Raw genomic sequence first — 17,294 nt, forward strand, 5'->3', positions numbered from 1 at the left:
GGTGCCCATTTTGAGCATATGCTAACATGAGAATAAAGTACGTAACTTCAACTCTAAATTTAATATGGTTCGTCCAAATTAAAAAAAATGTACACCGTTGGTTAGAAAATTCCAAGATCTTTTAAATAATGTACGACTCGCCCCCAGTTCCCTATTAAAATTCCAAGGGTTGTTCACCCTTCTGCTGTAACGACGCTGTAAATGGGGAAAAACTATCCCCCTCCCAATAAAAATCGACCTGTCTGAGCGTTTTTTAGGATTTGCAAGATTAGTACCTAAAACCGCATGTCAAGTTTTCGATGGCCCACCCTGTATATCAAAAGAAGTGTTGGCTTTATATTGCATGAGCATTTGACTACAAAAACAAGAACGTCTTGATGATTCTGAGCAGTATTTGTCCTTATTTAAACATAACGAACCGAAATTTTTGCGTCGATATGTGACAATGGATGAAACATGGATCCATCACTTCACTTCGTAATCAAAACGATCATCATCTGAGTGGGGAGCAACATTATTGGAGCGTTCAAAGGCCGAAATTACAAAGAAATGACCGCATATGGCAAAGAAAAAAATGTTGTTTCATCAAGACAACACACTGTGTCACAAGTGAATTGAAACAATGGCAAAACTACATGAATTCAACTTCGAATTGCTCCCACATCCACTGTATTCGCCAGACTTGGCTCCAAGCGACTACTGGCTGTTCATAGTTCTCAAAAAAATGTTCACCGGTAAGAATTTTCACTTGAATTAAGATATTATTGCTGAAACTGAAGCCTATTTTGAGGTAAAAGATAAGTCGTTTTACAAAAGTGGTATTGAAATGTTAGAGCGGCATTGGAATCATAGTGTGGCTCTTGATCGAGAATCCGTTGATGAATACAGCCAATTTTGAACAAAAAAAATGCGTTTTTTTTTTCTCAGGCCGTGACTTTTCAGCCCATGTGTTAATTGAGTTTTGTCTATAATTAACATATTGATTACCTGATTTCCTAGAAGTAATATTGTATTTTAATTGTTTTTTCAAAATCTACCTATTTTGCTGTTTATATAATTAAGTTTTGACATGAAATGCTAATAATTAACATATTTATAAATTACCTGTTTTCCTATAAGTAAAATTGTAATACATTTTTTTTAATATACCTGTTTTGCCAGAATTATTCAATAAAATCTAATTAAGTTGGTATGGAATGCTAATAATTAACATATTTATAAATTACATATTTTCCTTGAAGTAATATTATAATTATTTTTTTTTTCAAAACTACTTATTTCACCACAATTATTCATTTATTTAATTGAGTTCTGTAATTATGCACTGTTATATAAAAAATATTGTAGAATAGTCTGATATACAAGTCCAACTGATGAAACTAATGTGCAAAACGTATCTTGAATAAAATTCATTGTAAAAATTGTATACTCATCATCATGGACAGGGTATTATTCGTTATCGTTCCTATCGCTGTTCAATAGTTCATATGTGTTTATAGAAAAGACATATCTTTTGAGAAATAAATAGTGACTACTCAAAAAGTTTTACACATGGATCAAAAAGTTATTTCCAATTCTGAGAGAAACATGACTTTCCTATATGAGTAACTCGACAATTAAATTTCATATTAGTCAGTGAGCTATGCTTGAATACTGGCAGTAAACAAATCTAAAGAAATGAACTTTGAATGTTCCAGCTAGTCTCAGATATACCTACACAGTAGGTTGAATGGACTGACGCCTATCAGAAAACAACTACTCCCCTGGCTAATACCACGAAGGGCGTTGGATTATATCCAACAGGCATCAGTGCAGGAATCTTCACAGAAAGTTTACTACATACGCAATTGGCAATACAACTAAAAAAGTCGACCTTCAATTTTGAAATGGGCACACTTGCAGACCGGTTTCGGGCTCATTGGCCACACATCAGTGCAAGACAGTGGCCATCATCGACCTGAAGTCAATGATATTCCATAGTTGGAAATCGGAATTCTTCCAGAGTATTTCATTACTCTTCCGAAGTTGGAGCGAACATCACAAAATGTCACTCCATCTAGTGGAGGAGGTACTAACCAACTGCTTATCCGAAATTTTACAGATTCTTCTGAATAAGGAAGAAGAATTCCCTTATTAGTCAGTGGGCTATGCTTGAAGACAGGCAGTAAACAAATCTAAAGAAATGAATCATAAATGTTCAAGCTTGTCTCGTTCATTTCTTCAGTAGATTTGTTTACTGCCTATCTTCAAGCATAGCCCACTGACTAATAAGGGAGTTTTTCTTCCTTATTCAGAAGAATCTGTAAAATTTCGGATAAGCAGTTGGTTAGTACCTCCTCCACTAGATGGAGTGACATTTTGTGATGTTCGCTCCAACTTCGGAAGAGTAATGAAATACTCTGGAAGAATTCCGATTTCCAACTATGGAATATCATTGACTTCAGGTCGATGATGGCCACTGTCTTGCACTGATGTGTGGCCAATGAGCCACACAAGCTTGTCTCGTTCATTTCTTCAGTAGATTTGTTTACTGCCTATCTTCAAGCATAGCCCACTGACTAATATGAGTAACTTGACAATTAAATTTCAAACTATACAGTGACCTATAAGTGACAAAGCTCAAGTGATACTTTGAGATAAACATAAGAACTAAAATGACTGCAATGCCTAGAACTTTAATGTTAATACTGTAGAGTTTGTTCAAAGTAATTAGATATCACGAATAGATGATTTCAGAGTAGATTATATTAATAACGAAAAACACACAACTTCGAAACTTGAAACCAGGGCACACCAATTTACTGAAGCGTTTTCCTACTATATTCTGTAAAAATATAAGTCATGATTGGAATGTCTGTTCATTTAGCGTAAAGACAACTACAAACAACTTCATGATAGCCGTATCTATCATCGTATCACGCAAACATCTTGTAAACCCACGCTTACAAATATATTACACAGGAATATTCAGGAAGAGAAAGTAATCTTTGGTATGGCAAAATATAAACTAAATGTTTTCGTAGTTGACTAGATCAATAGGTAAAGTTGTGACGAGGAAACACAGCTGTGGCCCTTCTTTCTTCCGGATCCGACAGGTTACGATAACGCCTCACCAGAACGACACCAGCTATCTATAAAAATGATGGTTCATCAACAAGTGGGAAAATTAAAGTAGCATGTGTTTTTGATTCTATGGAGTTCATCCTCTAGCTCTGGTGTAATACATGGAAACATATTCAAAAAACACTTTATTGTGAGATTTTCCGTTGTGTTTCGGCACACAACGGATTCTTCAGGCCCTGAATTGCCAAATGAAGTACTAGATAATTAGAAAATGCCAAAACACCAAATACCAAAATACCAAAAACCATGCTGGTGTCTATTGTAGTTAAATAAATCCAAATCACATGCAATTCATTAATATTTCTCCATACGAGGGTTGCCTTTTATGTTTCGGGATTGCAACCCTACTGTTGCAATCTGACAACTGACAGCTCTTTCGTAAAGTTGGACATTTTTGAGCTTTTATGTACTCAGAACGTTACGACATACGCGCGCTATTTGTGTTGTTTACAGTGACTTAAAAGATTCATCTCGGCCCAAAAACGGAATCAAGTCGTGAACATTTTCGTGCGATTATTTTTCACAACTTTCGACGTGGATTAACTCAGCAACAGTGCATGGATGATCTTAATTCAATTTTTGGCGATGAAGCTCTACCAAGGACCAGTGTTTATCGATGGTATGGTGAATTAAATCGTGGTCGTAGTTCACCCCAATAGTCTAGTTCACATGTACTTTTTTTTGTAACATTTTTCAGCCCTGTCCAAAAATTACGACCAAGGTGTCATTCGATTCGTATTTTTGCCTAGAAAGTTTAAGGGAAGGTCCGAAAACGCGCCGATAAAAATTACAAAAGTTATAAACAATTAAGTGAAAAAAAAAATGGGGCTTTAGTTTTTTCTTAATATCTCGGAAAATTTTCGAAATTTTGGATATTTGAAAAAAGATTTGAAAAGATCAATGAATTTGCGTAAAAAAAGTCCCGACTCCCGAAACTGTATCTCGATTATTCATAATTTTTACAGAGCCCTGAAAATAGAGCCAAAACTGGGTAGTCTGGCTTCCGCGCGCCTTTCGTCACTCTGACATAAAAACAAAAAAAATTATTAAAACATATTAAATGTAAATATTAAGGAATGAAAAAAGTTATGTAATGTTGGGATACATCAATAAACAATAATCCGCAGTCAAAAAATTGTTATCCAAATTTTAACGTTAATTATAAATTTGTTAATTAATAACTTTCTGAATTGAAAGTTGATATAAAAATCTCTATAATTATTGAACTTAAACCCTGGCATTTTTTCCTTTGGTGAAGTTATCAATAGGCAAAAAAATAGATTACCGTTGCCAAAATAAAAAAATTATTATTTTCTATTTTTTCATTAACAGTTGAAAATTATAATTTTATAAAAAATACATTACAATTTTTTTTTAATTTTTTATTGTTTCAATGTCTCATGGCTAAAAACTAATTCATATTTTTTTTTACAGCTATTGTTAATAAATTTATTATAAACAAATACATTGTTTATAAGCAATTCGAATTTTTTTTTGCATTATGTTAATTGAGAAAATTCATGATTTAAAAAACAGGTTTCTAAAAAAAAAATTCTTTGTTGCTAAAAAATGCGTTTGTTAATTAACAATCGTTTTTTGCAACTACATATTAAAATATAGGAACCGTTTTTTTTAAATCATAAATTCTATTGTTCTTTAAGGTTTTGAAAAACCTTTTTTTTAATTCTTTTTTCAATTGTTTATTTAAAAAAAATTGTTATAAACAAATTATTTTTTATTTATTTTTTTTTCAATACTTTGTTCTATAATAAAAGTAACTGTGTTTTTTTTTCAATATCACAATATTGAGTTTTATAAAAAATAGAATAAATTAAAAAAAAACACATAGTTGATTTTATTATAGAACAAAGTATTGAAAAAATAATATTTTATTTATAACAATTTTTTTTAAATAAACAATAAGAAAACAGTTTTTTCAAAACCTTAAAGAACAATAGAATTTATGATTTGAAAAAAAACGGTTCCTTAATTTTAATATTTAGTTGCAAAAAACGATTGTTAATTAACAAACGCATTATTTAGCAAGAAAGAAATTTTTTTAAAAAACAATTTTCTTTCTAAAAATCATGATTTTTTTCCATTAACATAATGCAAAAAAAAAGTTTTCGAATTGCTTATAAACAATGTATTTGTTTACAATAAATTTATTAACAATAGCTGTGAAAAATTGAAAAAAATATTATTAATTAGTTTTAAGCCATGAGACATTGAAACAATAAAAAAAATATGTAATGTATTTTTGATAAAATTATAATTTTCAATTGTTAATAAAGAAATAGAAAATAACAATTTTTTTATTTTGGCAATTTTTGTCTATTAAGGATAACTTCACCAAAGGAAAAAATGCCAGTGTTTTAGTTTAATAATTATAGGGATTTTTATATTAACTTTCAATTCAGAAAAAGTTATTAATTAACAAATTTATAATTAACGTTAAAATTGGGATACAAATTTTTTGACTGCGGATTATTGTTTATTGATGTATCCCAACATTACATGAATTTTTTCATTCCTTAATATTTACATTTAATATGTTTAAATAATTTTTTTATGTCAGAGTGACGAAAGGCGCGCGGAAGCCAGACTACCCGCTTTTGGCTCTATTTTCAGGGCTCTGTAAAAATTATAAATAATCGAGATACAGTTTCGGAAGTCGGGACTTTTTTTCGCAAATTCATTGATCTTTTCAAATTTCCAAAATTTCGAAAATTTTCCTAGATATCAAGAAAAAACTAAAGCCCCATTTTTTTTTACTTAATTGTTTATAATTTTTGTAATTTTTATCGGCGCGTTTTCGGACCTATCCTTAAACTTTCCAGGCAAAAATACGAATCGAATGACACCTTGGTCGTAATTTTTGGACAGGGCTGAAAAATGTCACCAAAAACAGCTAAATCGAGTACATGTGAACCAGACTACAAGACGAATTTCGTGAAGGTCATTCAAAATCAGTTGTTGTTCCAAAAACCATAGATGCTGTGCGCAAACTAATATTGCAAGATCGTGAGATTGAGACAACCTTAGGCATTAGTGGGACCAACATACACTCAATATTGCATAAACATTTGACTGTCAAAAACATTTGTTCGCGTTGGATCCCACACAATTTTTCAATCGCTCAAAAAAATGCTCGTGTCGATTGGTCGAAGGAAATGCTCTAAAAATCCAATCGCGGTGCTTCGAAACACGTCTATGACATCGTGACAGGTGATGAATCGTGGATTTACGCGTATGAGCCCGAAAGTAAACAGCAGTCGACTGTATGGGTGTTTCAAGATGAGCCAAATCCAACAAAAGTTGTTCACGCACGAAGCACTTCCAAGCAAATGGTCGAGTGTTTTCTCAGAAAAACTGGACATGTCGCAACCGTACCACTAGAACAATGCAGAACAGTCAATTCTGAGTGGTACACAAGCATTTGTTTGCCAGTTGTCTTGCAAGAAATCAAAAAAACCAACCGCCGAAGACGGAGCACTCTTCACCACGACAATGCTAGCTCTCACACATCGGCTCAAACAACTGCATTTTTGAGCACCCAAAACATCGATTTGATGAGTCACACGCCGTATAGTCTTGACTTGACACCGAATGACTTCTTTTTATTCCCGCACGTAAAAAACAAACTGAGAGTTCACCGTTTTTCGACACCTGAAGAAGCGGTTGCTGCTTTCAGAATGCATGTTTTGGATATACCTCAATCAGAGTGGCAAAAGTGCTTCGACGATTGGTTCAAACGCATGCAAAAGTGTATACATCTTCATGGGGAATATTTTGAAAAACACTAGAGTGATTTTCGATGATTCACATTTGTTTTTGTTCTCTAATCCCGAAATATAGAAGGCAACCCTCGTATTCACAAGAATGATAGATTTTTCCATTATCGCTCTACAGAAATATAGGAATTTCAATTACCAATGGAAAGATCCACCATGAGCAACTATAATAAGTGATTATAAAAACCCACCCATTTGTAAAGAATTGCTGCACTATAGAAAAGCACTCGGGTTAGCTCGAGGATCTTTCTGGTTACGGTAACGCACTGTTAATAGCACTCCCATGAACTGAAACATGCAACCACAACCTTCATGAATATGTACAGAAAAGATATACAATATCTCAAATTTACCACTTTCCATACAATATATTAGGTTGTTTTAAAAGTTTTGTATGTTTTAATGTCATGTGTCAAATTTGATGATATTGAGTTTTTTTTTTTTTTTTGTTTTCCTTGTACAGAGATATGCACCACAAGCATTTATGCTTAGGTAACCTCTGTACAGGATTATATTATATTATATTACTATATTATCTGTAACAATCTGTAAAAAATGACAATTATGGAATGGATGAATACAAGTTTGATTTGATTTGATTTTAATTTGATATTTTCGACCAATTTTTCTTTATTCTCAAATTGAACCAAAGCGCTCCCGTGACAACTCGAAAAATTAACCAATTATCACAGCAGAGTCCCATTGTGAGGAAATCGACGAAATGTACCGGAAGTTCCGTCAGCATTAGATTAGATTGTCGGGGATCTAGCCCATGGTCTGATTCACTGCAACCTTTTTGACACTGATCCCTTCATATAGCTGGCAGCTTCTGATTTCTCCGCATCTTGCGTGTTTCAGCCTTGCTATCGCTTCCTTCCTTCCTCTTCTTGACAGAACCTGAATTGGGTTTCTTCTGTCAGACCCATGTTGCTCATATGTTGCAGCTATGTCCCGTTAGTAGACCCACCACTACCCTTTGCAACCTTACTGTTGTGGTTTAGCAGGTCTTCCGTGAATCTGACAATGGTTTCTTCATGAACTCTTTCGCCTGCCTCATTCCTGGGAGCTTATTCCACCAATCTATCGATTCGGCTTGTATCCATGAGTTTATGGATGTCTTCATACATGTTTTCGCTACTCCGCAGAAGAGTTCTGGGCCAATCATAGCCTTGGATGCGCTTTCACGGGCATTAACATCGGCCTCCTTATTGCCCTTGTGACCCTCATGTCTGGGTACCCAAGCTAGAGTGACCGTATTTTGGTTTCCGTCAGCAGTAGCCGGCGCTGGTCAGCAGAAGAGTTCCGATTCTGCTCCACGACAACGCCCGTCCGGACGTTTCCCACACCATCGTCCGAAAATTAAACGAATTGAGCGTAGAAGTTCTGCCTCGCCAACCATACTTCCCAGACTTCCTGCCAACCGACTACGATTTTTCTCACTGGCAGAACCTTCGCCAATCAGGACCAGGCAAAACGGCCTTCGTCGACTTCATCGAATCCCGGGCAACCAATTTTTATGCTGGCGGATTCAATCGACTTGTGTTATGATGACATAAGTGCACTGATTCAAATAGGGCTCATTTTAATTAAGTTTAATGAGTAATAACTGAGAAATTACAGTTTAAAGTAGACCTATAAAAACGGGCAAAACTTTTGAAGCAACCTAATAGCAGCCTTCATTCTGAATAATTACAAATCAAATTTCAATCATGATACAATTATTATATTCTATAAACAAATTTCAGAAACATTTCAGGAAGTTTAAAAAAAATAATTATTGCTCTGTGATCTGTGGTTCGACGACTGTCTCACTTAAAGAAGAATCTTTTATAATTTTCGAGTATGTAGTTAATAAGGGGATGGTAAATCAAGTAAACTTTTTTTTCTGTTCTAGCTTTCGAGTCTTTATTGGCCCTTCATGAGGAACTGAAAGTGAGGTTAGTAATCCCTTGCACTTGCCGCGACTTGTATACATAACATTTCCCAAACGACAAACACTCTTGGTATAAAACAACATGAAAATAAAAACTTTACATCATATAATGATTGAATATAATAAATCATAGTCTCCTAAGGAGACTTGTGTAACTAATCTTAATGAACAAAAGTGTATGGAATGAAAAAAAATTATATTTTAATATTAAAATAAGATATAATGAACACTTAGCACACCTGAAATATGGAAGACCAGAAAAAAACAGCAGTCGCCCATCATGTTTTGCAACAAAACCATTCCATAGACTTTAGTTTGTCAAGATTAGTTAGACAAGTTAATAACAACAGGCATCAAGATTCCTACGAGATCGTAGAAATAAGTAAACATGATAATATTATGAATAACGATGGTGGATCAATACCTAATATAGGGTGATTTTTCAAGAGGTATAGGATTTGTTTTTCAAAACAACACAAAAAATTAGAAAAAATGATGAAATCTTTGTTAGAATCGATAGAATGATCAATATAATTTAATGTTTGAAGATGATTTCATGCAAATGTTGTCCGCGACTTCGCTTTAGATGGCCCATGCGCAAGGTCCAATTTTGACACACTCTCTCTAACATATCGACCGGTATTTCACGTATAAATGCTTCAATATTAGCTTCCAGAGCGTCAGTTGTGGCTGGTTTATCCCTGTAGATATGAGCCTTAACATGACCCCACAAGAAATAATCCAAAGGCGTCAAATCACACGATCTAGGCGGCCAATTGGCCCCAAACGTGAGATAAACTGTTCAATTGGGCCATTGTTTCGCGTGATGTGTGACATGTGGCACCGTCTTGTTGAAACCACATGTCAGGCATGTCCAATTCTTCATTTTGGGTAACAAAAAGTCGTCAATAATCACAGTAACGTTCCGGCCATTGTCGTCTTTGAAGAAGTACGGCCCGATGATGCCACCGATCCATAATCCACACCAAACAGTGACTTTTTCGGGATGCATTGGTAGCTCTTGCAATGCTTATGGTTGGTATCCACTCCAGATGCGGCAATTTTGCTTGTTAACGTATCCATTCAACCAGAAATGAGCCTCGTCAATGAACACAATTTTTCGATAAAAATGTGGATCTTCCTCCAACTTTGCCAGCGCCTATTCACCAAATGTTAGACGTTGTGGGAGGTCGTGTGGCTTCAATTCTTGTACCAGCTCTATCTTATAAGGTTTTACACCCAAATCCTTTCGCAAAATTTTCCACGTAGTTGATTAACAGAGGCCCAATTGCTGTGAACTGCGGCGAATCGACATTTCACGGTCATCACGAACACTGGCGGATACAGCCGCAATATTTTTTTCGGTCCTCACTCTACGTTGGTGGTTTAATGTCCAATAATGTAAACTGGGTTTGAAATTTACTCACAAGCTTCCGAATAGCTCCCTCGGTATGCCGACGAAACTGCCCATAAATTGGAAGAAGTGCATGATGCACTTTCTTCACCGAACGTGAATTTTGACAATAAAATTCAATAATTTGCTTGCAAGCGTTGTTCATTCATAAGTTGATTTATGGTAAAATTATAGACCAAACTGAACAAGTTTGACAATGATACAAGACACGATTCACACGTGATCTGTCAAAAACAGTGTTGCCAAAAAGATTCCAGCAAAAAAATCATTCATTAGTTTACTACATAGCTTGTTGAAATAATAGTTTTAGTTATTAGATTTACCTCACTAGTAGGTCAGGCAACACTGTGAAATTAATTTTAAGACAATTGAGATGCAGGTACCTAGCAGAGGTATCTACGGTATAAATATGAACAACATTGTACGTAGATTTAGTTTATTCTTCCTCTTGAAGATGATCACGCGAGTTGAGGTGAAAAACATAACGGTTTGGTCTTGGGATAAGACTCCAGTAATATTTATTACCATACCAAAAGTTCCAAACAGAGCATCACAAGTACTTGATACATGAGTTAATAAAATTATATACTTTTCTCATACAAATCAAATATTGATCAGAAATAAACATTGTACTGTGTAAACATATTCAGATAGGATTGATTGAACTGTGATTAATATAACAGATAAAGAATACTAATTTAATCTGTGATAAGAATAGAAAAATGTAAATATGGATCAGCAGATTGAGAATGGCACCTACTATTACCTTACGAAATTAATCACATGCAATTATACCGGCACTGCCATTAGTTCATAATCTAATCCTAATACGTGAAATTACATTATCTACACAGAATACAATTATGATGATACTCTTTCAAGAAATTGAAATTTGAAAAAATACTTTTTACTCACCTCTGAAAAACTGAAGAACAAACCTATCCAACCGCATAATTTAAAAGCATAATTTATAGTATTCTGTAATTTGGTCATACAAGTCGGGCATTGACAGTTTGGTATATTAGGGTCCTTGCAGCACGATTGCTAAAAAATAAAAAAACATAAAAACTGGAAAATACACAATTTAAATTTGTGATTTTTGTATCAAAATAGAATACACATGTAATAAAATAAATAAATATTCATTGACATAGAATAATTCGGTGAAAACTGTAAAAATAACTAAAATTGTGAATATGAAACACTCCTGAAAAGTTACACATTAGAACTTCTGCTTGAGTTCTGTCTCGTCCACCATACTCCCCAAACCTCTCGCCAACGGACTACCATTTTTTCAAGCACTGAGATATTACAGTTTGAAGTGGCCTTCGTCGACTTCATCGAATCCCGGGCAACCAATTTTTATGCTGGCGGATCCAATCGACTTGTGTTATGATGACATAAGTGCACTGATTCAAATAGGGCTCATTTTAATTAAGTTTAATGAGTAATAACTGAGAAATTACAGTTTAAAGTAGACTTATAAAAACGGACAAAACTTTTAAAACAACTTAGTACTTGCTGGGGCTCCAAAATCCATTTCAACAGATGTAGTTTTTACCATATTAAAATATTGAGCGAGATATAGAAAAAAAGCTTTCTAAATATCATTGATTCAATTGTCAACATTTCCTACTAAAAATGAAAACAAATACAGTTTGATATTATGGGAGATCACATATTTTTTTCAAATTGATTCAAAGACTCCAAAATAAGTACACCTACAATATTAACCCCTACTTCATTTGAAAGACTATAAGACTATCAGAAACACTAATTTACTTTCGACATGTTTTATGTATACAGTGTCATCCCCAAAGTGTGCACCATATGGAAAACTCTTTTATTAGGGGTTTTTCGACAGAAAATTATTCTTGACAAAAGTTTGTGCATTCCCTAAAACTAAACATGTAATATACGAGCCTTCAAATATTTGATTTTGAGACAAGGGTAAAGTACCCTTATTTTGGAAAATGTTATTTAGAAAAGTTGTTCAGCATAGAAAAATACGCCTAGATTTGAAGTCATGGCCATCCAAGTGAAGTTTTATTTTTACCCATTTTGTTTAAATGGGGACTACAAAAAAAATTTGCTAAAACGATAAATAGACAGCATCCTGTATACGACAGTTTATTTCAGAAGCATGTCATATTACCAATTACACAACTATGGTGTTAACAACAGTCAATTTTTTTGAAGAGTGAAATAATTTTCGAAGTTTTTGATGCAAAATTATTTTTATTTTTTATTAACACCGAAGAGTACTCAAAATTATACAGTATTATACCGAGAACTTAATATTCAATACTATCGAATCACAAAACATCAAAATATAATAGGTATTTCGGAACAAACTCATTGATTTTCTGGAGATTTCCTTGTCCAAAATAATTCTCCAGAAAATCAATGAGGTTGTTCCAAAATACCATTTTGATGTTTTGTGATTTGATAATAACAATAATGATAATAATAAATTTATTCATCCTTGAAAGATCATTCACATGATACAGGATATGTCATAACTATTATTGAATATTAAGTTCTTGTTACAATTTCGACTAATTTTCAGTGTTAACAAAAAATAAAAACAAATTTGTACCAGAAACTTTGAAAATTATTTTACTCTTCAAAAAAATTTACCGTGGTTGACACCATAGTTGTGTAATTCGTAATATTACATGCATTTAAAATAAACCGTCGTATACAGGATGCTGGCTATTTTTCATTTTGTCAATTTTTTTTTTCCGGAGTCCCCATCTTAAAAAAAAATGGGTTAAAAAATTAAATTTGACTCAGATGGCTATGACTTCAAATCTGGATGTATTTTTTGATGAACAACTTTTCCAAATAACATTTCCCGAGATTTTTCAAAATGAGAGTACTTTACTCTTGTCTCAAAATCAAATATTTGAAGGCATCTCGTATATTAAGTAAGTTTTACTGTATCTTGTTAGTTCATGTTTAGTTTTAGGGGATGCACAAACTTTTATCAAGAAAAACTTTTTGTCGAAAAACCCTTAATAAATAAATTTCCATATGGTGCATACTTTGGGGATGACACTGTACATTATACTTCTGAATGCATTAAAATGAGTACTACCTCCACAGAATCACAAGAAGGGCCATGAAATAGCTTATCCACATTCCCATCAAACTGGCAGCAGCCGAAAACTTCTTGAACCGTTGCTCTTGTGGCATTGTTACTTCGCTTCCATCCTTGTTCTGCTAGTTGATTTTGTTGTTCACTGTTAACACCAAGACAAGCACAAGCGACGGAGAATTGGATGAGGAATAACAGAAAGAGAATTACCATATACTATGACAGAGTTAAGGAAAATGAGTATGTTGGTCTGTTAGACGAGTATGGGGTCTGTTAGATGTAACTCACTGGTAGTTAATTTTTTCCCATACATATTTCATAACTTACAAACTATGAATCGGACCATCTCAAGATTAGGTCTCTAGTCAGTAATCGAATAAAATATTGAGTATATTTTCCCCTCAAACAACACAATTTCTCAAGTAGACTAGAATAGTGTATACTAATATGGGAATGTTCATTTATTCTTTTTATCATAGAATCAATTAAATTTTCCATATTTTCCACCTTTCTAAATTTGACAAAAAACAAGTGACATCCGAATCTTCTTAAGACATCATTTCAAACGGGCAAGAAAACAACTAAGCTATTGTTATTCAGAACATGTAATAAAACAACTAGGTTAATGAATGTGGGTTGATTGAATGATAACCCTTTGACTACTTCCTGTAATGGAAAGGATACGAAAAATAGCATAACTTGGTGATGTTTCACTGCTCCAAGTAACCCCAATACTGATATCAGTATTAATATAATTCCGCATGCTAAAATCCCTCCTACGATGGGTAGATTCGAGACTATTGATGCGGCACTTCCATAAACTGCAACCCCAATCAAAACAAAAGCGACCAACTAAAAGGAATTATATCAAAGATATAATAATGAATTGAAGAAAAATATTTTCTCTTACGATATATAAAACATTGAGAGCAATGAGGGCATTTTTCGAGCAGGTAAATCCTCCACACATTGTAAATTCATAAAATAAGGAATCTGAAAAATTCAGCAAAGATAAGTGAAAACAAATTAACCGGCACTGACAACTGATCCTGATACTGACACTGACACTGACACTAATAGCTCAAAAGGCGAGTTCTTGAAATTCAATTGTAAAGGCGCGTTCTTCAATTCTACAGAAAAATTGTGGTGGATTTCTTCAAACAATAAAAATGCATTAACGTTCGAATAATTCAAGAACTCGCCTTAATCCCTCAATGATGCTGACGAAGGTTTGTTTATGGGTTGCTGCTAAGAACATTTTATCATAGAGAATTGCCATGTACGGCGGTTTCTTTGATGTTCAGAGGTTCATATCAACTTTGATCATCATTTCTATACTTGATTATTATAGCAGTGCCCCCTCGTGTTTCAGTCACTTCTAGAAAATGTCATTCTTTCAAAGAAGACGTAGGCAGGAGGAAGGAAATCAAATGAAAATACCAAACTCCACTATAAGTTTTCCATCAATCCAAATGTTCAAAATCATGACAGCACACTGTTTTCACTTGAAGTGAAGTGATATTTAGTTAATTGATGAAGAAATCCCTGTAATTATCTATTTTAAATTTCGAGGATCGTGAGTACCCGTACAGTGGATCGGAATAATCGAACAGACTTTCGGAATAATCGAACAGACTTTATGTTCTGTGATAATGGTGGCGGCACCATAGGTATGTTTGGTTTTGAAAATCTGGTTCCGAAGAAGCAGATGCAGAACGCTCGATTCTTTTTGAATGACATTTGAGGTATTATTTGTCATCACAAAATCTTCAATATATAATTGAATTGATGAAGTTTTTTCTACAGCAATACTCCAACTTATAATTTCCTTTCCGGAATGAAACTTTTTTTAGAACTATTCAAGAATGACCATCGTTGAAGAAGTCATTATTATGTCAATGAGAATGTGTCATAAACTAGTTTCATAAAACAGTGATGTGCAGACAAAGAAGAGTCAAAAATCTCACCAAAACTTAATAATTTTCCAAAAAACATCTGAAACTCAACCAACTTGTTTAAAATATGACAGCTAAGAAATCTGTCAGTTCTCGTGAATACCGAACATAGAACAGAGTTAACTGACGAGCTTTTAGAGCAATCCGTGCGCTCGGCTTTGTATCAAACGAACAACCTTATTTTGCGTTTAGCGATTGGCGAACGCATGCGTCTGCAGAACAAATTCATCTGTCATTTAGTATTTGTAACCACGTGTGATTGATAGATAATTGAATTATAATTTGAAAAAATGGCTAAAATAAAAAGCGCAGAAACTCTTTCTTTAGATACGAGTAAGCAGAAAAAAGTATCTAAACAGACCAAAAAGCTGAAGAAACTAATTGAGGTATTTTGACATTTTCAAAATCCAAAATAAAAATTCTTGAATAATCTTTATTATTCCTGTATTTTAGGATGGGTCAGTATCTATTAGAGAAGAGCGAAAAATACAAAAAGTGACTGCAGAGCAGAAGAGAGGTTTGTTGTTTATTTCTCACCTACCTCATGGATTTTATGAAAATGAAATGAAGAAGTATTTTCAACAATTCGGGAACGTTACAAACGTTAAGGTTTGCCGATCCAAAAGAACAGGAAATAGCAAAGGTTTTGGTTACGTCGAGTTTTCTAATCCAGATGTTGCTAAAATTGCAGCAGAAACCATGAACAACTATTTAATGTTCAAAAAAAGGATAACTAGTAAGTTAATGCTTTTCATTAGTTTTTTTTTTGTATTGAGTTAATTCAATTTGAATTTTGCAGCTGAGTATATACCTTTCGAGAAGCGACCAAAATGCTTATTTGTTGGTAAAAGTTGTACTCCAACAAGATATTCTTCAAAGGTGAGACGTTCCAAACAATATGAGGCCAACCTCAAAGTTGACGAAAAAGTTCAGTTGCGGAGAAGTAGTTCAAGATTGTCCAAACTGAATAAAAAGTTGAAGAGGTTGCAGGATTTAGGTATTAAAACGACTTTTAAACCTACAGACCTAACCAAGAAAAAGAAGACATAACATCTGATGGCGCCCCCAACCACAGAAAGGTGTCCTAGGATTATAAATTTGTGACGTATTCAATGTGAGATTTACACGTGAAAGTTTACAAAACCGCAACATGTGTTTCGCTATACAGTAGCATCTTTGGGCGTCAGAATACTCTGTATTGTGACTCATGAAGGTGCTATTGTAGAGCAAAACACGTGTTGCTGTATTGTAAACTTTCAACTAAAACTCTCACATTGAAGTGTGTTATTTGAATACATTTCAATGAATTTTCATCAAGTTCAGTTAGTCCTATCATATACATTTGTAATATATCCTTTTTGTTTTTAAGTATATTATTTTTTCATGGGGAAGGAACGTTCACTGATCAGGTGCTTACCTCTGACATCAAATAGTCTTTGAAAGAATTGCAAATTCTTACAAAAAATTGACAAGTGACCGGAAAAACAGACGTAAGTAAAGATCTCTGTGATTAGTGTAAGAAAAATGTACTGAAAATTGAAATTATAAAATGTGACAAAGTGTACCACAAAAGTTGTGCATCACATGTAGTTTTCTGTTAGAAAACAACATAGTTGAAGAAGAGAACACCGCAAATCTTTTAATTTATTCTACAGATTCTTTCAGGGATTTCAAATCAATTTATATCATATTATCTTCGTCAATGATATATCTTGCACGTGTACTGCCTCTAATCGTATAATATTATATGCCGATGACACAAATTTTCTCATGTCTAACAAAAATTTAGAGAACCTAGTTACTGATAGTAACTCACCATACAAACTAATCGGCTTCGTTAAGAAGCTGGGTTTATTTGGCCAAGTGTGAATAGGTGTGAGCCACAATAAACCCTTATGGGTTGCGGTGGAGGGTCGAATAGACCCACGCACTTTAGACCTACCTACTGATAGTAACATAGTATCGGCACAACTAA

At 33.8% G+C, this 17,294-nt stretch overlaps 2 protein-coding genes across 3 annotated transcripts; one reads left to right on the forward strand and one right to left on the reverse strand.

The window, feature by feature from the left end:
* Positions 1 to 2,659: 2,659 nt before the first annotated feature.
* On the reverse strand, positions 2,660 to 14,436 carry Tsp97E (Tetraspanin 97E). 2 transcript variants are annotated; one of them, XM_023160150.2, is made up of 6 exons: positions 14,275 to 14,436; positions 14,049 to 14,216; positions 13,365 to 13,580; positions 11,180 to 11,308; positions 7,109 to 7,205; positions 2,660 to 3,131 (listed from the first exon to the last, which is right to left on the reverse strand). In XM_023160150.2, exons 1-5 carry the CDS (start codon positions 14,332 to 14,334, stop codon positions 7,131 to 7,133), a joined length of 648 nt encoding a protein of 215 aa, XP_023015918.2. In that variant the 5' UTR covers positions 14,335 to 14,436; the 3' UTR covers positions 2,660 to 3,131; positions 7,109 to 7,130. The 2 variants fall into 2 exon arrangements, with proteins under 2 accessions (XP_023015918.2, XP_023015917.2); XM_023160149.2 differs by lacking the exon at positions 7,109 to 7,205.
* Positions 14,437 to 15,540: 1,104 nt separating this feature from the next.
* On the forward strand, positions 15,541 to 16,687 carry LOC111505358 (MKI67 FHA domain-interacting nucleolar phosphoprotein-like). The gene is made up of 3 exons (XM_023160151.2): positions 15,541 to 15,705; positions 15,773 to 16,055; positions 16,119 to 16,687. Exons 1-3 carry the CDS (start codon positions 15,610 to 15,612, stop codon positions 16,367 to 16,369), a joined length of 630 nt encoding a protein of 209 aa, XP_023015919.2. The 5' UTR covers positions 15,541 to 15,609; the 3' UTR covers positions 16,370 to 16,687.
* The last annotated feature ends 607 nt before the right edge of the window (positions 16,688 to 17,294 follow it).

Source organism: Leptinotarsa decemlineata, unplaced genomic scaffold (genome assembly GCF_025532065.1).
Source record: "Leptinotarsa decemlineata unplaced genomic scaffold, Ldec_3_MD MMD2_tig00026330_RagTag_RagTag, whole genome shotgun sequence".
Lineage (NCBI taxonomy): Eukaryota > Metazoa > Arthropoda > Insecta > Coleoptera > Chrysomelidae > Leptinotarsa > Leptinotarsa decemlineata.

Coding starts and splice junctions, on each gene's coding strand:
- Tsp97E (XM_023160149.2), bottom strand. CDS start 14,334: ATGTGTGGAGGATTTACCTGCTCGAAAAATGCCCTCATTGCTCTCAAT. Junction 11,309..13,364: donor CTTCTTGTGATTCTGTGGAG/GTAGTACTCATT, acceptor TTTATTTTTTAG/CAATCGTGCTGCAAGGACCC. Junction 3,132..11,179: donor TGTTCTTCAGTTTTTCAGAG/GTGAGTAAAAAG, acceptor TCATTTTTATAG/ATAGCTGGTGTCGTTCTGGT.
- LOC111505358 (XM_023160151.2), top strand. CDS start 15,610: ATGGCTAAAATAAAAAGCGCAGAAACTCTTTCTTTAGATACGAGTAAG. Junction 15,706..15,772: donor AGCTGAAGAAACTAATTGAG/GTATTTTGACAT, acceptor CCTGTATTTTAG/GATGGGTCAGTATCTATTAG. Junction 16,056..16,118: donor GTTCAAAAAAAGGATAACTA/GTAAGTTAATGC, acceptor TGAATTTTGCAG/CTGAGTATATACCTTTCGAG.